This window comes from Palaemon carinicauda, chromosome 1 (genome assembly GCF_036898095.1).
Source record: "Palaemon carinicauda isolate YSFRI2023 chromosome 1, ASM3689809v2, whole genome shotgun sequence".
In the NCBI taxonomy this organism is placed as follows: Eukaryota; Metazoa; Arthropoda; class Malacostraca; order Decapoda; family Palaemonidae; genus Palaemon; species Palaemon carinicauda.
In genome coordinates this window covers 74,112,117-74,134,936 of record NC_090725.1, presented here as the reverse complement: position 1 = coordinate 74,134,936, position 22,820 = coordinate 74,112,117, and the positions used below count along the sequence as shown (strand labels likewise).

Sequence of the window (22,820 nt, the reverse complement as noted above, 5' to 3'; positions counted from 1 at the left end):
GCACATGGGGTAATCATCGGGCCGAGAAATTACTTATAGCGAAATCACGAATACATGATTTTTTATTTATAGGTTACATTGTTTTTTTGTAGCGTGGATGACCGAATACGCGAAGATAGAAACTGCTTAGACCGATGGCTGACGGTATCATTCCTGACCCTCCTTACAAGGGGTAATGTGTTGTAATCAGGCAAACTCATTGATATATATTGCATATACCTTGGTGTTACTACACAGAGATGTTTATTTCACATTCTTTATTGCATGGGATGTGGACCTGCTGGTATTGCTAAACCCCATTCACAAGGTGTAAGATTTATTAATTATGCCCCACTTATAAGGGTCTGAGTTTTTAGAATCCCGGGACAAGTATCCAACCAGTTTAAAGTGGTACTGCCTCCTACCTTAAGATGAGTCTCCAATGTAAAGGACGAAGATTTATATGTGTAGGATCAAGTGGCAAATTTTAATTGTATCTTTCTTAACCAGACAGAAGTTAACTACCGAGTACTTCATCTTCAGTGATATCTATCCATGTATAAAGGACTCAGGTTTGTATAGTTAGGAAAAATACAAGTTATTTTTAAAATTTGTCAATTTTGTTTGGATATGAAATGTTAAGGACTTGTGAAGACCCGCAATTGGGGCCATTACATTATAGGCTAAATGAAAGCTTTGTATTGAAAACAAGTTTCTTTTTTTAAAAGTCAGCATATCAGATACAAGTTCAATGCTTACAGACTTTGGTATGTTAGTGATTCATTTGGTCATAACATGATGTAATCTTAAGACCCATAATTTGTTTATTACCTGTTATAATGTTATTCAGCATATATATAAATATTGCATGGTTTGAAATTTGTGGTAGTCCGGTTACCCGAGGCAACATAATTTCTCATTTGGGTTGTTAATTCAGTTCCAGCCCACCTGTTAGGCTAGTTGAAAATATATTTTAAAAAAAGGGACAGGCTTGTTAGTTGAAATTATATACACTAAAAACAAACATTTAAACAGCGTTAACGAAGCCGCCAAACAGTAAGCCTGTCACTCGTTTACAAGGCAAATGTGTAGATATTAATACCAGTGTGTCTGTATATGACATATCATTGAATCACATACTCGCATGTGATATGACAAGCAGATTTCAATACTTGTGACCAATTATCATCCATATAAACATGTTTTTGTTGACATCTTCAACTGTGAAAACAGCTTTGTAATGAGGAATTTCCTGAAAGATGTTACATCTTACTGATGTTTCTACATATGACCCAACTGAGCCTATCTATCTGTGGAATTCAAGTGCATTGTCACAAAGGATACCAACACATGCGCCCAGTGGGAAACGAAAAAGTTGTTCTATGAGTCTGACTCGGATGGATCTGATGTTGAAGTAATTGATGACATAATTGATTTAGTCTTCTACACAAAACATTGCTCTACGAGTAATTATATTATATTTTTGGTGTTAAATATTTTTTAATCATTCAATATTGTAGTTCCTAGGATTATAACAGTATTTTTGTGTATAGAATTACATTGTTGCCAAGTCAGTTTCTTGTCCAGTGTGAAGTACCTCAGTAATTATCCTTCAAAGTTTGATTGATGCATTTTTACAGCAACATGATATTGATAGTACTCCATGTTTAAATGCATGGCATTCTGTTGACTTAATTCTGGTGCTCTATTATACTGTATTTGTTTTTATTAAATACCCATTTGCCAAGTTTTGCAATAAATGAATTACTGGGTATGTCTTTTATTGTGTTGCTTTGAGTTGTTTTATTGTGGTACTCTAAGTTCTCATTTTTATTGAATTACAGTAACAAAATACTCATGAAATAAAGGCATATTAGTTATGAACAATTGTATAATCTGTCATTTTTACTAAGGGTTGACTTCATTGAAATCAGATGCATTTTGGCTAGGTGATTTTCTGATTGGCTAGTAACTTTGTCAGGTAACAAGTTTGGTTGGTTAGTAAAAAAAAAAAACATGAATTTCTAGGCCTGTATTTTATTGATCAAATAATTTAAAATTGGTGTAAATTGACAAATATATTTTCAGATGATGAAAGAATACCAGAATGCAGAGTATGACCTAAAGAAAGCTAAAAGTGTTCTGAAAATGGATGAGCTAAAATGTCGAAAAAGAGTTCTACGTCGTTTAGGATATGCAACAGCTCAAGATGTCATTGAACGCAAAGGACGTGTTGCATGCGAGTTGTCAGCTGCTGATGAACTACTCATAACTGAAATGCTTTTTAATGGTCTTTTCAATGAGTTATCACGTAGGTTTATGCATTTCCATTACAGTACATTGTTTATTGTAACATATGCATTTGAAAATTAACTACAGTAAACTGTTGTCTATAGAAAACTTCAAGTTAGCATATGATACAAGATGTAGCCATTTATATCATGTAATATTTAGAATACATCAAATGCCACTTAGGATAAATAACCATTTACTCAATGTGATATTATGTTTGCAGCTGCTCAAACATGTGCTTTATTAAGCACATTTGTTTGTGATGAGAAGGGTACAGAAATGCCCAGACTAGGTGAAGAGTTGTCAGGCCCACTAAGACAAATGCAAGACATGGCCCGACGCATTGCTCGTGTTAGTCATGAATGTAAATTAGAGGTATGTTTATCAGTTAACTTTTATGAAACTCTCTTAATGTTCATATTGCTTATCTCTCAAAGCTTTAAATGTTGACGCCTATCCGAAATCCAAGTTTCACGTTTTCTCTCATTACTAAATAACTCCCTCAGGTAACCATCACGCCATCTGGCAGTCGATGGCAACTAACTAGTCGATGATGCGTCATAGTTCACTTTCCCTCTCAGTTTTCTAGTCAATTGTTACCTGTTTGGACGTCTATATTGTGACCCGTGACTCAAATTAGGTTTAAGGTAATTAAACTACTTTTAATTGGAAGTGTCTTTTGAAATTTCTTTAAATGCTTGTGTTAATAGTTCAAATATGAACAAATATATCGCAATGTAATTACAAATTATTTCTGGCTTTGTGAAATATACTGGCTGCGGGATTGGGTATTATTTGTGGATTTAAGAAGGTCGTTCACTTACATTTCAACTTTTTGTGGGATTCAAGTGCTGTATGATCTCCAAGGACTTCTCTGTGAGATGCTAGAACAAGGAAACCAATGCAGATGATTACCAAAAAATCACTGTCTCCCCTGCTCTAGGGCCTGTATATCAATGTGCAAAGCATGAACTTAGCGTCTGTAGCGGAGACCCCAGAAATTCAAGCTCATTTGAACTTACCATTGCACCTTGGTAGCTGAAACTCATTTGATGAGTGACGTCATACAAGGCGTCTTGAAAAGGAACCATCCTCCCAGTCATCACTGATATACCTATGTCACAGCAGACCCATAACCACCGTCCTCTTCTTGTTGTCGATGATGTAAACAAGTGTAACCTTGTTCGATCAAAATCACTTCAAGAACATTATTAAGTCAAGTACCCATATCCAGGTTTTTTTCTTCCTTTCATGGCTTAAATATTGATTATAAGCATGCTTGGTTAGCACCATCATTTGAGTAATTGTGTTTGTTTCTTGCTCTCCAAATATTAGTTTGCTGTGTTTTGTATAATTTCATAAGTACATTAACTGTCCTAAACATTTTGTGTCTTGGTAATGATAAAAGGGGGTTGTTGATTGCCAACCCCATTTTGGTATTATCATTTCCTTATCTACGAGTTCCATTTATTACGTTGTTATGCAATACGAAGGAAGGTTAATCTAAGGTAGTAGGTTAGCCAAGGCACCAGCCACCCATTGAGATACAGATAGTAGAGATTGGATCTTTTGATTGGCCAGATAGTAATACCTGTATATTGGATCCCTCTCTGGTTACAGCTTATTTTTCCTTTGCCTACACATATACCAAATAGTCTGATAGTCTGGTCTATTCTATACACATTCTCCTCTTTCTTCATACACCTGACCACACTAAAATAACAAAAAATTTCTTCACTCAAGAGACTTTAGTTGCGGTAAGCAACTCTTTAAGGAGGAGGACACTCCAAAATGGAACCAATGATCGCTAAGTCTTGGGTAATGTGTCTTTAGAGTTGTGGTGACCTGGTGGTAGCGTCCTTGCCTAGTGATTGCCATACTGGGGTTCGAGTCCCGTTCAAACTCGTTAGTTCCTTTGGTCGCTGCATCCTCACCATCCTTGTGAAGTAAGGATGGGGGTTATGGGGGAGTCTATAGGTCTATCTGCTGAGTCATCAGCAACCATTGCCTGGCCCTCCTTGTTCATAGCGAGTGGAGAGGAGGCTTGGGCACTGATCATATATAATATGGTCAGTCTCTAGGGCATTGTCCTGCTTGATAGGGCAATGTCACTATCCCTTGCCTCTGCCATTCATAAGCCTTTTTTTTAGCGCCATAGCCTCTGTACAATGGTCTTCCACTCTCTTGGGTTAGAGTTTTCTTGCTTGAGTGCACACACAGGCACACTATTCAGTCTGTTTCCTTATTCACTTTCCTTACTGGGCTATTTTCTCAGTTGGAGCCCTTAGGCTTATAATAATATACATTGGCTGGGCTAACATAACCTCATGAGAGGCTGTATAGCTGTGATAAGGGTAAATATTAATACTTTTTATTGTACTGCAGCTAGTTTCTGATTTAATGCTAGCTCAATCCCACCCGAGTTTTCATTAGCCCATTGGTTATAACCTTAGTAAGATTAGTATTGAGGCAGGATTAGTGCATTTATTGAACTGTATCACAACCGTTCTTCAAAATCTATTTTTAGATGGTATTCTTACATATATGATTGTATTCGAATACAGTAATACCTTGAGATACAAGTGTCCCAACATACGAGAAATTTGAGGTACGTGGAAAGTTCCAAGCAAATTTTTGTCCCGAAATACGAGAAAAAATTTGAGATACAAGGTTGTTCCGTATGCGGCCGCCAGGTGGCCGAGTGTGTGAGAGGCTTCTCACCAAGACAGCATCGCTCGGTCTGTCCCGTCGGATCTCCGTCGTGTAAAGTTTATCTCCGAGCATCGGCCGTAGTGTTTTGTTTTTTACATGATTTTTGCGTTAATCAGTGCAGAATTCAGTGAGTAAGCATTCCAAAGCAAGCGAGTGCAAACAAGGGTAGTGAAAAGAAAAAGTGTATGATGACAATCAAGATGAAGCATGAAATGATAGAAAAACATGAGAGTGGCATAAGAGTGACTGAGCTGCCGCGCCAATATGAGAGGAGTACTTCGACAATATGTACCATCCTCAAGCAGAAGGATGCTATAAAGAGCACCAAGCCTTCCAAAGGAGTAACCATCCTTTCTGAGCTGTGCAGTGATATTCACGATGAGATGGAGACTGCCTTGGACGTCAGTAAGGGGATTTAGTTGGAAACTCTTGTCAATCCTGTGATGGATGTGCATTATGGCCTGAGTCTAATGTTTTTTTTGCATAAACATGGATTTGCCTTTCGATGACATTGAGTTTGAAAACCTAGTGGCATTTCCAGACTTGGGTGAAGATTCAATTCTTAGGGTATGTCTGTAGCTAACCCTGAAGGAGGTTATTCTGCTGCTTTCAATATCTTGGCAAAAGCAGTATCAGATGCTGGAGCTGTTCCTCTCAACCACAGTTTGCTTGATGCTTCAGTGGATGGAATGACAGTGCCTGGTTAGAAAACCCCCTTTTTGGCCAAAATGACAAAATTACAGGTCAAATTAATGGGGGAGGTATTTTTATCTTGATCAAAGAGAGTAGCCCCTTTCTGGGAGTGTACCCTAAAGACCTTGAAGGTTTCCCTGAACTAAGAAAGTATTGTGAAATATTCTTTCCCAAAAAGTGGGAGAGACTGGTTGGGACCATTTAATTGGGGGACCATTTCCTTTTAGTCCCAGATTACTTTCGGACTGGAATTTAGTGCCAGACATATCTTGTCTAACTTGGTGTCTGGCATAGAATCCTAGAAAGTAGGAGGCTATAGGGTGACCCCAGATGGCCACTTTGGAATTAGTGAAGCTGTTCTGTAAGCCCGTCTACGAAGCCTTGCAGAAATTTATCAGGGCAAAGTTTTGGAGTAAGGCATAGTGCCACAGTTTGACGGTTTTTGATCTGGAGAAGTGGTGTTAGAGGAAATTTTTGTATAGTGATAAAATGTGCAGATGGCTCTTTCCCCAAGCTCTCATGGATATAACCAAAGGTAATGACCCTGAGAAATAAGAGGAATGGTTTTTTACCCTTCCTTATAAAGAAGAAAGTTTCCTTTCTTTAATTTACAGTCTATAAGATCCAGCAGCAAGCTAAAAAACATCCACTAAAAAGCCTACAAAAGACCCCAGAGAGAAGAGTGATCCTTCAACTGTCTCTCTTCAACAAACACATCAAGTGCAATCGATTCAAAATGATGACCTTCCAGCATATTTGCCAATTACTACACAGTCGGGACTCGAACCCCCGACTGGCAAACACCAGGCAGAAACGTTACCAATCAGGCCTTGGAGTAATGTCACAGAAATATTTGGCACTTGTCCTTTATTTTATGGGGCATGGAGCAGCTGGTATAACCCCACAACTGGTTCACGAGTTGTAAGGAACCTAAAACTTTCTCTACCTTCAAGGTCAAAATTTAGGAATCCCAAGATTAGTTTTCCAGCCAATTGGAACAGGACTTCTTCCCCCTAAGGATTAGTGTCCTATGTAGAAGACAAAGGTTTGTATTTGTACTGGAATATGTGATAAATGTGAAGATAATTCGTATTTATCCTAAATATACTAACAAAACTGTAATGCGGTAGTTTCCCCTACTCCTTGCCGATAACTACCTGCCAGCTACCTACATTTCGTCATAAAATTTTTAACTGCCGTATTACAGCTTTGCTGTTATCTTCTACGTTGTAAAAAGACTTGTATTTGTATAGTTAGGAAAACTACGAATTATATCAAAATTCCTCATTTTTACGTGTTAGTAACGGCAATGGTTCATATTTTATATACCACATGAAAGGTTATTCTTTGTACTTTCACATGGTATATGGAATTATATGAAAATATCTATATAAAAATCATCAACATACAATTTCTTACACAAAAAACTTGTCTGTAATCTAAAACAATTTCTCATTTTTTTTTAAATACATATTTAATGTATGGGTTATATAGCAAATCTATTCAGCTTTCTAATACAATTTTCAGTTTCTTTTTATCTTTTTTCCTTAGGTAGGTACTTTACAAAACATCAAAGTAGGTTGAAAAATATCAAAATTGCGCTCCATATGAATTTAGTACTGTATTTTGTAATCAGTCACAACTTTTCACCAATGACATTTATTTCAAAACCATTGCATTACCATGAAAGATTGATAATTTCCAAACAATTTTCATAGAAAATAAAGTCCCCAAACACGATTCTTATATTTTTCATGATTATTTTTTTAACCTTTTTTGCTAAAAATTTCATATTCATCACACATTTCTTATTTCTAGGCATCACAAGAATTTCTGCTAGTATGAAAAAATTTAATTATTCCTTGACATGACATAATGCAGCAAACCAGAAGCTCATATCTGTAATAATTTAAACGTCCTGAAGCACACAAAAAACTTCACCGCCGAATGCCACTTTCACCCTGGGCAAAAGTATTGTACCTCATAGTGTTAGTAGACCTTCCAAAAGCACGAAAGGGATAATGAGGAGTATGATGGTGGACTGAATACACAAGATATTTCATTCCAGATTACATCTACATCTCCTCTTTTGGGGGAAGAAGGACTCCTTCATTGACTGAAATCAGGTACATAACCTATAGTCAATTTCTTTTAGCGATGCAGATTTGCACCGACTCGCAGCGGTGCCCTTTTAGCTCGGAAAAGTTTCCTGATTGCTGATTGGTTGGATGAGATAATTCTAACCAATCAGCGATCAGGAAACTTTTCCGAGCTAAAAGGGCACCGCTGCAAGTCGGTGCAAATCTGCCTCGATAAAAGAAATGGACTATAGTATTGTACTGGTCAAGCCCTATCAGCCAACTCATCCTTTAGATGAGTTGATAGGTGATAGGAAGTTGCTGGGTTATTCCCAAGGAGAAAAAGAACCAATCAGTTTGGATCTTTAGGGGGGACTTCCTCTCACCAGTAAGGAATTTTTCCTTATTTTAAAGGAAGGAAAGTCTTTTTACACGTCGAGAAAATTACACATTTTTAAAGTGATTTGTATTTTCCTAGCTTCTCACCTTAATCACTCCTCTCATTAAGCTGAGGGTCAAAAGGGAAAATTCTTTGACAGGAGGGGGGAGGGGCGCTACTCGCCCTCACTCACCACGTGTCATTAACTACCTCGTTAACTAATTCCACATCCATTATACCTCCACTGGAGACATTCGTTATTTTAAAGAACAAGTGTTTATATAGCTAAGAAAACCCCGAATTACTTTTAGTTGTTTTAAGAAATGGTAACATATACTGAAGTTACTTCTATTTCTGAATTACCCAAAAAATTAAAATGTACTATATTGTATTTGGAATTGCTTGATTGATTAATGCTTTTGTCAAACATATTTTCAGGTTAATGAAGAATCATATGTAGAGCAGTTTAGACCTTTCCTTATGGATGTTGTTTATGAATGGTGTAATGGAGCATCATTTTTAGAACTTTGTAAGAAGACTGATATTTTTGAAGGTAAGTGGTTGTTAGTTTATAGCTCAAATGAGTTTTTTCTTATCAAAATTGTCTGGTTTCTCTCCATCTATGTGTATAGAATTCTTCTAGGTGTGTAGCATATATTTTTTATTCTTTCTATTTTTCCAAAATTACTAAATCATTTGCAACCAAACTTAGCACAAAATATCTTAGGCTTATGAGTTTTAAAGAGTTCAACAGGGGAGTCTTATCCACTTTCAAAGGTAGATGGTTTGGAGTAGGTAAGATTAGGCATGGTTATTTAGCAGTTTTCTTTCTAAAACTACTTGCCTGTAGGTATTGTACTAGTTTTATTTTATTACTATTATTATTATTATTATTATTATTATTATTATAGATATATGTATATATTTTTTGGGCTCAGCCATGTCGTCCTGATGGAAGGTTCCTTTAGGCAGCTTTCTAAGGGATATTTACCTACAGTGATACTCCCAGAGAATTGACCATAGGTCTCCAGAATTCTAACTCCTGGCGCGAGTATCCTTCAAGAAAATTCTTAAGGATATCGCATAATATCAGGGGACGTATTTCTTGATACGACACATGGCAATCTTCACCCCGAATAGAGTTTTTGCTCTGAGGGGGAAGAGTGATGAAAATGAAACTCATCCTTAGGTGGAAGGAAGTCCCCATTCCAATTGGCTGGAAACTTATCCCAGGATACTCAAAACTTGTGCATTGAGATGCTGTAGGAGTTAAGGGTCCTGACACCACGTGAACCTGTCATTATTTACTTTCATCCTAGATATATGTAACCTTTGCTGTCGATCTGAAAATAAGATCCTGTAAGGAGCTAAGGAAGCTAAATGACATGCTGTGCAGCTACAACAGGTCCTAGCTAGAAAGTGTCTTGAGACTTGTTGGTCACATCCCGCAGATAATGAGTAGTGAACATCGTCTGACGTTTCCGCAAACCTGCCTGTAATACCTGCGTCACAGATTTTTCTTAAAAGCTAAAGATACACCAACACTTCTGACTTCATGGGCTCTGACCCGCATTCTTCCTGTAGAAGGAGGGGAGGAAGGTACAAGGGTTTGGTCTTCATCAATCTCCCTGTGCTGATGAAGAGATGTTGCAAGTGTAGTTGAATTACGAGCATACATTTAAGATAGTGCTTCAGGGCCCTTGCAGGACAGTAATAGCTGATCAGGATCATCCTTTACATCCCTAAGATTCTAAATCTTGAAAAGGTAAAAACCTAGCATCATGTATGAGTGGTTTCTGGGTTTTAATAACAAATCCAGGGACAAAGTTGAACTAGGTAGTAGGTTGGCCAGGACACCAGCCAGCTGTTGAGATACTACTGCTAGAGAGTTATGGGGTCCTTTGATTGGCCTGACAGTACTACATTGGATTCTTCTCTTTGGCTACGGTTCACTTTCCCTTTGCCTACACATACACCGAATAGTCTGGCTTATTCTTTACAGATTCTCCTGTCCTCATACACCTGACAACACTGAGATTACCTAATAATTCTTCTTCACCTAATGGGTTAACTGCTGAACTGTAATTGTTCAGTGGGTACTTTTCTCTTGATAAGGGTAGAAGGGTAAACAGCTCTTCTAGAAGGACACTCCAAAATTAAACCATTCTTCTCTATTCTTGGGTAGTGGCCTAACCTCTGTACCATGGTCTTCCACTGTCTTGGGTTAGAGTTCTCTTGCTTGAGTGTACACTCGGGCACACTATTCTACCTAATTTCTCTTCCTCTTATTTTGTTAAAGTTTTTATAGTTTATATAGAAACTATTTATTTTAATGTTGTTTTTTAATGTTATTGTTCTTAAAATATTTTTCCTTGTTTCCTTTTCTCACTGGGCTATTTTCCCTGTTGCGGCCACTGGGCGTATAGCATCCTGCTTTTCCAACTAGAGTTGTTGCTTAGCAAGTAATAATAATAATAAGTAATAATAGACCTGCCTCCATGTCCATGAATAGGCAATGTCAAATGAGAGACCATGCATTTCACTGATTTACTTGGCTTAAGCCAGGGCAAGGAGGAAAACTGTTTTAAGAGGGAGATATCTGTCCGCTGCTCAGACCATATTGTTTGTTCAGAGCTCCATGTGAGCATTGAAAGTTCTGCCGAAGAAGAAATATCTACTCCCCTAAGTCCAAAGACGGCTTAAAGCTGAACGATAGCCTTTTACAACTGAAATAGAACATTGTTTCTTCTCATGGCGATAAAGTATAATGTCTATGAGCAGAATAGTGGCTCCAAGAGGAGAAATACCCCTTCCACGACACCAGCTATGAAAGATCGCCGACTTGTCTTGGTATACAGAGGTCAAAGAGCTGTGAAGGTATCCATACATCTCCCGCGAAGCCTCACACAAAAAGCCTACCTCAGAGATGATATGCTGGATAACCTCCATGCGTGAAGCTGAAGGGATTTCATTGCGCTAGAATATCTGGGCATGTGGTTAGCATAAGAAGTTGGGAAGAGTTGGCAACTCCCTTTGCTCTATCAGCTGAAGTAGAAGGTCTGGATACCACTCATACTGAGACCATCTCAGGGCCACGAGAGCCAAGTTGAGGTTGGATATCATTTGAACCCAATTCAAGATGCTTCTTAGCTGGCAAAAAAACAGAAAAGCATGAGCATCAAGGCATTCTCACGGATGCTGGGACATGTCCTCAAACGATGCCTCTGGATCTGGAACTGGACTGTAGTAGATGGGAAATTTGTGATTTAGTGAGGTCGCACACAGGTCAGTTCTTTAAGACAAGAAATAATAGTCTAGCAGCTGTCTCCCAAAAAGTACTTTATTTAAGCAAAAATACAAAACCCAGGTACATTCATCCTCATGTATAAAATTGTCAACTGGTATGTGTGGGAATAGAAAGAAAATCCATGATGATATCGTAAATATGGATATTCTCGTAAAAATGCCCCACCTAAAATATGCAATTTTCATGTATGCCTCTGAATTATTGTATAACGACTAAAATGTCTCTAAAACCATACAAAATGGTTTTACTTTATGGAGTTGAGGACAATAAAAACTAATTTTAACATTAAATCAATTCTATTTATTAATTATGTATCAATAAGCATGTAAAATTGGCTGAAAATTTACCCTTGTTTTGAAATTGTTGAGTTTCACAAATGCCTTAAGTAAATGAAATTTCAAGTTTTTATTTTCAAACAGGTTTTAGAATTTGTCTTAGCAAACCCCTTTATGTTATCAGATCATAAGTAGTAAGATGTATTACTTATGGATCTTTATCGATGAAAAAGCCCCTTTGATTTTCTCTTAAGAAAATAAGGGACATGATCATATTTTTTCAGTAATAAATATAGGTCACAAATTCAAGTTATTAATTATTAAAGATTATGTTAAACAGTTATGAACCCTAAAAACTAGTACCCAAGGGCTTTAAAGCTTAGCTTTTAAATTAAAGTTCAGCTTCCTGCCTATGAGTATGTGCATCCCTTCTTAGGTGTTCATTATAATTCTTAAGGTCATGCTACATCAGCAACATGAATTACCAATAAAAACTTTAATATATCACTAACATAGGTGAAAGCTTTATACCCCCTAAGTAAATTTGATATACACTCTTGTTTATATTTATCATTATCATTACTTGCTAAGCTACAACCCTAGTTGGAAAAGAAAGATGCTATAAGCCCAGGGGCTCCAACAGGGAAAATAGCCCCTTGAGGAAAGGAAAAAAGGTAGAATAAAATATTTTAAGAAGAGCAACAACATTAAGATAAATATCTCCTATATAAACTATATAAACCTTAACAAAGCAAGAGGAAGAGAAATTATATAGAATAGTGAGCCCGAGTGTACCTTTCAGCAAGAGAACTCTACCCAAGGCGGTGGAAGACCATGGTACAGAGGCTATGGCACTACCCAAGACTAGAGAACAATGGTTTCATTTTGGAGTGTCCTTCTCCTAGAAGAGCTACTTACCATAGCTAAAGTCTCTTCTACCCTTAGCAATAGGAAAGTGGCCACTGAACAATTACAGTGCAGTAACCCCTTGGAGAAGAAGAATTGTTTGGTAATCTCAGTGTTGTCAGGTGTATGAGGACAGAGGAGAATATGTAATGAATAGGCCAGACTACTCGGTGTATGTGTAAGCAAAGGGAAAATGAACTGTAACCAGAGAGAAGGATCCTATGTAGTACTGTCTGGCCAGTCAAAAGATGCCATACAATACTCAGAAACATAAAGGCCTTTGTATGGGTAACCAATATCAGTCATCAGTGTCAGGATTGGTGTAAGCTTTCTTTGTGAGTGCATGCATATGCACTTGTGCATAGTTAATTCAGATTAAAGCATGAACAGTTCATGCTGCATGACCCCTCAGAACATTCACAAACTACAGTACAAGATGTAATAGTTCTGGTAGCATTTCCTGCTGTCATCATTCTAGGTGTTAGTGTTCCATCTTTGTACTTCTTGTATCCATATTCTGTAGCTGGGGGGAGTATTTTGAATTGGAATATGAGTATATTTCCAGATGTAGAGCTGGTACATTTCACATTATAGGTGTAACATAAAACTGTCTCGAGGTGGGGGTATTTACTTTACGGGCACTCTTTTCTTTGCTTTTGACAGCAAAATTCTTTTAGTGAGCCACAATTGGTGACCCAATACAGTCTGCAAATAAAACTTTGCTGCTCTTAAGATTTGGGATTTGTCATGAGTGAGGCTATCTCCAAGTGTGACACAAGGTTCAAACTTAGTGGCATCATTTATGATTTGAAGCTGGGTAAGACAGTCAGTTGTATAGTGTATGGTGGACAGGAATGTGTCTAGAGATTGTAATGTACTTTCCTCCTTTGTCAGTCAGGAAGTACACTTCTGTGTTGAATGTGGGCCAATGGTGTAGTAAGAGTAACAGAACATCTGTCTCAGGGTTGCAAACTACTATTACCCTTGTTCCCGTATTTGCACTAGCACAGGTATAGAGGACGTGTTTTTTTGCCTCCTATTGACTGGAAATGATGTCAAGGGCTGGTAATAGTGCAGAGTGGGGGATCATAATGCCATCCTCATCTTCCCCTCCAATGACATATATACTCTGATTTGCATGGGCATCATATAGCACAGCATCAACATGTATGTCATGGCTAGTGATTAGGTTTCTTAGAATCAGTTCTTCAAGCTTATGCATGGTGTCCGATTTTTTGCATGTTACCATTCTTCCATCATCTTTGAAGATGCTCATGTGCTCTGGGGGATGCTCAAATGCCATCACCCTTTGTAGTGAGACCTTGATGGCATTGCGTGCTAATAGATGAAGATACGTTCTTTGACTTGATTGTGACTTTCTAGTTCATCTCCATGGTTTTGATGTTTGACTGAGGTATGGGTGCATAGAAGCTTTTTGGATTGTCAGATACAAAGTGATAATATCAGCCATGGCGTTTCCCTTGTCAAGTGCAATTTCAATAATTGTAATAATCTTAATAATTTCAATAATAATAATTTTGTTTTCTCTATGGCATTTGGTGGAACTGCTGCAGTAGCTATGTTAGTAAACTTTATGGTTGTTTCCGAGATATCTAAGGAATCTACACATGGTTCCAGAATCATGTCATATATCTTCTTCACATCTGAATTCCATCTAGTGTCAGATGCTTTCATCTTTATCTGTGCTGGCTGGTTGGTATCTGAGCCCTTCTTGAAAATTGCAGCATACATAGCAGGAACATGTCAGGCTATAAACCACCTTGCTAGTGCTTGGCTTTGCATTGCAAGTCGAATAATCCCTCCAGATCTAGCATCAGTTGGAACCTCTTTAGGCCCTTAAGACTTTCCTGCGGGAGAATAGTATTCCCCTTTTATTTTCTGAACAAATTAATTCACCTAGATCCAGACTTCTTGAACATAAATATGAGCGAGAAACACATGACAAACTTCCCTTTTGAAGGATAAATATTAGGGATGGCCATTCTTTCAGGAGTCTTTTCTTAGCTTCTGAGATATGTACAGGTGAGGCTCAGCTCATCTTTTGTTTCTAAAACTCTTTATAGGAGTTCCTGAGATTTAAGAAAGTACACTTGCTATGCTTATGTATAGATATCTTATGTTCTAACATAAAATTCCTCTATTTCTTATCTTTGAAGAGCTTTCATTACTGCTGAAACTTTGACAGAATCAACAGCTCTCTCATAGTCTATAAATGCCTTACATAGTGGTTTGTCTACTATGTTGATTTTTCCATTTGCTGGTAAGTTACATAGGTATGGTTAGTTGTTGAATACCCACTTCTCAAGCCTGCCTCCTCTTTTGGTTGATTAAAGTCTAGCTGCCTTTCTATTCTGCCCAATTTGATTTTTGTAATATTTTATATATTACGGAGAGTAAACTTATTGGGCCTGCCTCCTCTCGGTTAATTAGTCTAGCTGCCTTTCTATTCTACCTAATATGATCTTAGTAATATTTTATTACGGAGAGTAAACCTATTGGGTGGTAATTTTTCGGGCTTTTTTGTCAATTTTTTCCAAGTTGTAATTGTAGACCCTTCTTGCAGACATTTTGTGTAAAGTTTAGCTAGTTTTTTTCTGCTTTACTTGCTTCTATTTCATCATGTAGCTGGTACCTATTTTGTATTGCTAAACTAAACTTGATTAAATTTTTCTCTTATTACTGTAGTGTTTATTTTCTTTATTAAAATAGTATTTCTTTCTATCACATATCCAAAAATACAATTACTAAAATAGGCCTTATATAATCATGAATAAAGACTAATACCAAGTGTCTTGGTGGTGGGGTGAAAAGTAAGCATAGTTGTCTATAGGCTGGCGGGAGAGAAATACCTTGTGTAGGGAATGTGGCTATTGGCTAAAAAGTCGGCCGTGATTTAACATAACTTAAAATCACTAATCTAGCCCTTAAACAATCTGGAATAAAGATTAGAATCGGTCTTTATTGGTTGGCTGAAGAAAAAAGGAGGGCTTAAATTAAGGGGAAGGCTGTTGTAATCTTTGGTTGGATAAACTAATGATTTTAACTTCTATACGGTTTATATTTCTAAATGAAGTATTGTACATGATATGGTCTATATTTGTAAATTGTTTCTGATACATCATCTACCCTTGTCTCTGGCATGGTTTGACATACAATGTATGCCATCATATGGAAGGAGTTAGCCATCCACTTGAATAAAGTAATATTTGATCAATAGGTTTATATGAAAAACATGTTTTATAAAATGCATACTATACTTTTCCCTTTTATTTCAGGTTCTATTATCCGAGCAATGAGACGACTTGAAGAACTGCTCAGACAAATGGTGCAAGCGTCAAAGGCCATTGGCATAGATCTTGAAAACAAGTTTTCTGATGGTATAAAGTTATTGAAACGTGACATCGTTTTTGCTGCAAGTTTATATTTATAATTATTTTTACTTTCGACTAATCCTGTAAGTCTCTGTGATTTAAAATTAATAACTAGTTTCTGTTTTTCTATAAGGTTATAACAAATTTGTTTCAAAAGTTAGTTTTCATATATTTTTGGATATCAATATTTTTTTGGCCGTTTAAACTGACTTCAGTTATCTAGGATATTGGCCTTTTAACCACACTTTAATAGAAGCCCTCATGTCATTTTTGGCATACAGAGATAGAAGTAAATCTGTCTTAGGAAACAAATTCAGGACAGTACTGAGTAAATAAATTATAAACAACTTCATTTGTAAAACCAATCTTTTTTTTTTTTCTTTCTCCATAAGTTAATATTTTTGTTACAAAGTAGTTTAAAAAACCACATATGTGCAATTGCATCATTATACTTTACTTCCTTTTCAATTATTTAATTGTAGGACAGAAGTGAAGTGTACAGTACTTGGAAATTTTCTTTTTCTCATTTTACTTTTCAGGCATGAGTTAGATTAACAAAACTTGTATGAAAAAAATAGGACAACCTTATGTAAAATTGTTAAGAAAAATGTATTCTACTTCTCAGTATAGAAAACAATTAGTCATAAAGTGTCAGGGAACTGTATTCAATCAAGAATATATTTTTAAATACAAACTGTGTTGTACATACATTTAAAGATTTTAAAAATTTACATTTAAGACCAAGCTTTTGAGTGACTTTCTTTAATAAAAATGTTTACTTTGTATAAAAATCTTTTAGATTAACCAATATGTTGAACTTGATGCAAAATTCTTCACATGAAAATTATTGTATTGAGCTGTGGATCAAAACTATCTTGAGAATTAAGTTGTGATCGATGAAGCACTTGAATGCCAGAGGAATGTTAAGTTTTCTAATTAATATACAGTATAGGGTTTTGATGCAGTAATAACATTGGGCATGGAGAAATAATGAAGCTTTTAAAGGCTAAATTCCACAGAATACTTTCCAACAATCCTTCTTCGTATATAGCCTAAGCCATGTTAAATTTCTACTGAGAGACAATTTTTTAAAATGCCATTCATCTTTTTTCATATTTATTAACCTACTCTTAGAAAACAATGTATGACAAAATTACTATAACTATGTCTAAAGAAAGGGATAACAGAAAATAATTTCACAACAAAATTTATTCATATTAGTAAAACATTATTATATATAACGAATATATATTGTCGCTTATTTAGCACGAGCTTTCCCCCTTTTCCCTGTCTGAGGATTATCAGTTTTCAGAGCTGCATGTCCTTCTGTCTTTATATGACCAAAGAGTTTGTTCTTCGAGGAAAATTCAGCTCCACAAATAGTACAGCGTAGCTCCTGAAAAGATATTGCATAATCTAGGTAAAATGTCTAATAATGGTGTGAGTCTGTAACTTAATGAAATCATAAACAAGCCTATATTTTAGTTTGATATAGAGTTTTTGATGACTGCACTGAAAAATACCATGCAATGTTGGATTTTTTTTTTTTTTTTTTACATTAAACCCATAAGAGTACAGTAAGAAAACTGCAATAGACCAGTAGATGTGCTCATGAGACTCTCAAATATGTATTTCCAGTTGTCCTGTAGTCTTTCTTGTACAGTCAGCGTCTGTCATTGCAGGTTTTGATATTTCATGGCACCAAGATCCACATAATATTTCCAATGAAATTTTTTGAGCTCCCCACCCCTCCTTGGAGGCGTCCGTGAAGAGAAGCATCTCGGGGGGCTCGGCTGCGAAGGACATCCCCTTGAGGGTATTCGCTCGATCCTGCCACCACTCCAGGGATTGTTTTGTCTCCGGAAGAACGGGAATTACCTTGTAGGGGGAGTCTACCTGGTTCCAGAGCCCCTTCAGGTTCCATTGTATGCTCCTGAGTTTGAGCCTCCCTTGGGGAACCAGTTTCTCCAATGATACTAGATGACCTATCAACCTCTGCCAGTCCTTGGCTCTCCTGGGTTGTCCTGATAGGAAGGGCCAGAGGACCTGGTCCAGGTTGTTCAACCTCTCCTCCAACGGAAAGGCTCTCACTAGGCGGGAGTCCAGCACTATCCCCAAGTAAGTCATCCTGGTGGAGGGAGACAGATGCAACTTCTCCAGGTTGATAGTGATACCCAGAACTTTGCAGAACTGTATTAGTTTCGCGCCTTGATCCTTCAAAACTACCTCTGAGGAAGAAAGAAGCAACCAGTCGTCCAGGTAGCGAATGAGGCGAATACCCCGTTCATGAGCCCACACGGAGACTGTCGGGAAGATCCTCGTGAATACTTGGGGCACTGTTGACAAACCGAAGCAGAGGGTCTTAAACTGCAAGATCTGGGTACCCTACTTCACCCGAAAAAACTTCCTGCTTGAGGGGTGGATAGGGATTTGAAAATACGCGTCCTTGAGGTCTATGGACATCATGAAGTCCCTTTCCCTCAGGGACTGCAGGACCGACTTCGGGGTGTCCATCTTGAAGTCGGTCTTGCACACAAACTTGTGGAGGGCTGACAGATCTACGACTGGTCTCCAACCTCCCGTCGCTTTCTCCACCAGAAAGAGTCGGCTGTAGAACCCTGGGCCCGGTTGTAGAACCGTTTCCATTGCCCCTTTTGCCAACATCGTGGATACTTCTTCCTGTAAGGCTGTCCTCTTCAAAGGATCCTTGGGTGCCAGCCACTCCGCCTGACTGGCTGGAATCAGAGGGGGCAGTTCTGTCACTAATGGTAGTCTGTAACCCTCCTTCAACACTGTTACTGTCCAGGGTTCTGCACCGTGGTCTTTCCATGCTTGCCAAAAATGTCTGAGGCTTGGGCAGGAGTAGGGGGCCTCTCACACTATCTCCTTCTGGAGGATCGACCTGAACGCCCTCTCCTGGATGCTGAGTAGGACGTTCTAAACGAGGCTGGTGCTGTCGGAGCTCCTCTACGGGGGGCTGCGGTGGTTGAGCCCAAGAGGTAGATGGGGCGTCTCTCCTTGTCTGGCTAGGAGAGGCTCGAGAAGTAGAGGGTCCATCCGACGTAGGTCTCCTGTAAGTGGGTCTCCTCATGGGCTGAGGTCTGGGAATGCTCACTTCCTTCCTCCTCATGAGTTTCTCCACGATCCCTTCCGTTTGCTTCAGGGGAAAAAGAGAGTCACCCCACACGGGCAGGCTCCTCAAAGCCCTCGCTTCCCTGTCTGGGATTCTCCTGGATAGCTTGCTCGGAATCGTATCCCTTCTCCTAAGGACCCAGTTGGCCGATAAAGTAAGAGACTGGAACGTCAAGAACTTCAACGTCCTACATCCGGAGATGATTAGTTCCTTCAGGAGAGCTTGGTTCGATGGAACTGACAAGTCGTAGGTGGCCTGGATACCCACTAGAGTTGAGGCCCACCAGTCCAACCAGGAGGCGACGTTGACCAGGTCTTTAGACATCTCCTCCATCATCGTCGCCTCTGACTGGGAGAAACAAATCGGGGCTGAAGAGGCTCTGTCCTCCGGGGCACCCTGTCCTAACACTTCAAGGGAGGCCTCCATCCTGCAGGCTCCCGGTCGCTGACCTCCCGGCACATAATATTTACTCTGGGACCTTAGACCCTGGAGTAATTTGGAGGCACTTCGGGATTTGGGGGCTTCAGCATTGCCCGCCACAACCTTGTCTACATGTGCACGCCTCAGGTAGCGCTAAGGAGGGTTTCTGCTGTACAGGGGCCTCCATTAGTCGATTGAGGCTGGATCGCCAGGCATCCTCGTCGGTGGGAACAGGCTCCTCGATCCTGTGATGCCTCCGTATGAGGCCTATAACCCTTCTATAAGCCGAATCCTCGGCTGGAGAACCCTCCGTGTCGCCGTCCGCGTCCTCCGTCTGGCACTGAGGCGCTGTCCCGACGGGCACCTCCGCACTAGGCCGCGGTCCTGGGACGGGCACCGCCGTGACGGCAAGAGCTTCCGCCCTTAGATTGTCCTTCGACAATGAGGGTGAGGCTTCCGTGGGCTTGCCTGACGGAGGAAGCCGTCCCAGTTTATCCAAAGTGAGAGCCAATTTAGCTGACTCGACGAGGCTGCCCGTCCAAAAAGGCGACTCCCTCCGCTGGGCAGGTTGAGTCGGCTGTTTCGCGGCATTACGCCTGTCCGAAGAGGTCTTTGCGTTCTCGTCCTTCCGAGGGTCAAACCTGTGGCTGGAAGAGGGCCTCCTTGGGGTACCGTCTCTGGAACGCCAACTCGCAGAGCTCGGGATCGCAGCGAAGTCCGCGAGCTTCCTGCGGGGGACGAGGATCCATTCTTTTTTGGGAGACCTCCTACTCCTGCATTTCTTCCTCGGAGACCTGGAACGCCTTCTCCCATGCCTCGACCTAGAACGCGACCTCGAATGGGAACCTCTTCTCCTGGATCTATCCCTCTTCCGGCGGCGCCTCCTGTGTGTTTCTCCCTCCGAAGAGAACGATGAACATGCCGCTGAAGACTCTGATGACTCTTCATAACACGACCGAGGGGCAGGCGCATGGGGAATAGACGGCTTCGTGATTTGCTGGGTTCCGGAGGTCGAAGGTTGCAGCAACACATCAGGAACTGCCAAAAGAGGAGCTGGGGAAGAGTTCGGTCGCTCTACGTTGGGTAACCAGGAACCAAGGCCTTCTTCCATCCTCAACGGGGACCTACAGGGAGTCCTCAGGGGTCCCCATCCGAAGGGATCCGCTACCGGAGAGTCTTCTTTTTCTTGGGTGCCATCAGCTGCGGAAGTACCTAAAATCTAAGCCACATGGGGTCATCTGACAAGACGTGCCCCCCAAGCACAAGGGCAGTCTCTAAGACCCCCACTAAGAACACCTTCAGGCCCCCCACTTGCCTGCAAAGAATCAGCAACCCCAATATCTCGAAGACTAGACTCCTGGGGAAGAGCCATCGGCTTCTTCCCCGCAACGGACTTAGCTCGTCCCCTACTCTGGGTAGGGGAAGATGGGAGAGAAACACCGTCAGACTTCCCTCCTGGTGACGTCAAGGGCGAAGAGGTGCTTGCCTTCCTGGGAGATCGCTTAGAGGACTTCTTCTTCTTCTTCGTACTAAAACGAACCCACTGGACTTCACTCCACGACACACACTCCGGACACGTGTCCGACGGAGAGCACACTCTACCCCTACACGAAGAGCAAAGGGAATGCGGGTCAACCTCCAGCTTGGACAAAAAGCGCTCCACACGAGTTCCCGCCTCTAGGCCCAGGACAACGGCGGGCATGCTCCATGATGCACTATCACAACACCATAAGACACAGGAACGCAGGGAAAGGATAAGGAATACACTTGGAAAAGCACAAGGTAATCAAGCGAACAAGCAAGAACACAAGGGAAAGTACAGGGATACCACGTGGGACACGCGAGTCGGGGACACAAAGGGTCGCACTGAGAAAGGAGAGTGTCGAGATGATATCACAATGCAACCAGAGAACTTACTGAGGGTCGAGACCCAAGCTAACACGCGGCCTGGCTCGGGACTAGCCTCAGGGCACGTATCCTTCCGCTTGAGGTGGTCCTCACAGAAACAGAAGTAGGGTAAACTACACAAAACTCTGGTCGGTTGAGAGGAGATTCCAGGTACTCCTAAGAAAGTAGTTCGAGGTAAGTCTCCGTGTTGGAACAAATTTCAATTTAACACTTTTACCCTACAATCATAATACCATTCCCAACATTGAGCTTAAGAATGCGATATGTCAGTCCATATATGTGTCAGTTGAATCATGTCACAAGCTTATTGCAGTCTTTATTATTTATCCTAGACTTGCCTAATTTTGTATGTAAACACTCAAATATCATAAAACTAATGTGACATTTCTTTTTCCCTAAAACCTCATGCATGAAATACCACACGAGGTTGGGCTGAAGATAAATAGAAGAAAGACTGAAATGATGAGAATGGAGTATGCAATGGAAGATGAAATATCATTGGAAGGAGAAAGGATTCAAATTGCCTGAAATTACATATAAAAATCAGACTACATATCAGTTAAGTGAGATTGGTGTTACTATACGGATATGAGTCATGATAAGACAAAGAAACAATCTCCAATAGATTTAGTAGATATGAGAACAAAGCCCTCAGAAGGATATTGGGAGCTGAATGACAGGACAGGATTAGAAATGAAACTATAAGAAAGATTACTCAAGTGCCATATGGGGATGAGATCATGATGAGGGGTAGATGGAGATGGTTTGGGCATGCTCTTTGCACTTCCCTAGAAAGATTAGTTCACCAAATGTTCAGCTGGGCTCCACAAGGCACTAGAAGAGTTGGAAGACCCAGATCTACATTAGCTGAGGACTATGAAGTGCGAACTAGAGATGATGAATGGAGAAGTATTGAATTAAAAGCTCAAGATAGAGACAACTGATGAAATCTAACCAAGGCCCTTTGCGTCAATAGGTATTGGAGGAGATGATGATGAAAACCTCATATAGATAAGTTATATATTAAACAATGGCATTTTTCTTGATGAAATTCCTTCTAGCACTATAAGCTTTCACTGTATTAATAAAAGAAAAATCAATTTGAGAAAGGCACATTCAATATGCACTCACATGATAAGTTTCAAGAAACTCCTCCTATGTTTGAAAATTTGGCAAATATTTGAATAATATATGTAATGTTTTGAATTATAGTGCTTTAAAGATTTCAGTACCATATTGGAAAAACTTTTGAAATTTTCAGTGCAACATATTTAGGTTATTTATTTCGTAATTGGCGTTAGTCTCACGTACAACTTTCTTTTAACATATATTGACTATCGGTTTAG

At 39.6% G+C, this 22,820-nt stretch overlaps 2 protein-coding genes across 2 annotated transcripts in view; one reads left to right on the top strand and one right to left on the bottom strand.

Annotated features, from left to right (window-relative positions):
* Positions 1-16,342, top strand: part of Mtr4 (exosome RNA helicase Mtr4) — a 110,069-nt gene extending 93,727 nt beyond the window's left edge. Inside the window, exons 13-16 of the mRNA XM_068382147.1 lie at positions 2,068-2,290; positions 2,495-2,646; positions 8,572-8,686; positions 15,918-16,342. Of these exons, the coding sequence (XP_068238248.1) occupies positions 2,068-2,290; positions 2,495-2,646; positions 8,572-8,686; positions 15,918-16,072 (645 nt within the window). The 3' untranslated portion in view covers positions 16,073-16,342. The remainder of the gene's footprint in view (positions 1-2,067; positions 2,291-2,494; positions 2,647-8,571; positions 8,687-15,917) is intronic.
* An 865-nt stretch (positions 16,343-17,207) lies between these two features.
* Positions 17,208-22,820, bottom strand: part of LOC137649036 (dnaJ homolog subfamily C member 21-like) — an 88,792-nt gene continuing 83,179 nt past the window's right edge. The window contains exon 12 of the mRNA XM_068382148.1: positions 17,208-17,409. Coding sequence (XP_068238249.1) covers positions 17,272-17,409 — 138 coding nt within the window. The 3' untranslated portion in view covers positions 17,208-17,271. The remainder of the gene's footprint in view (positions 17,410-22,820) is intronic.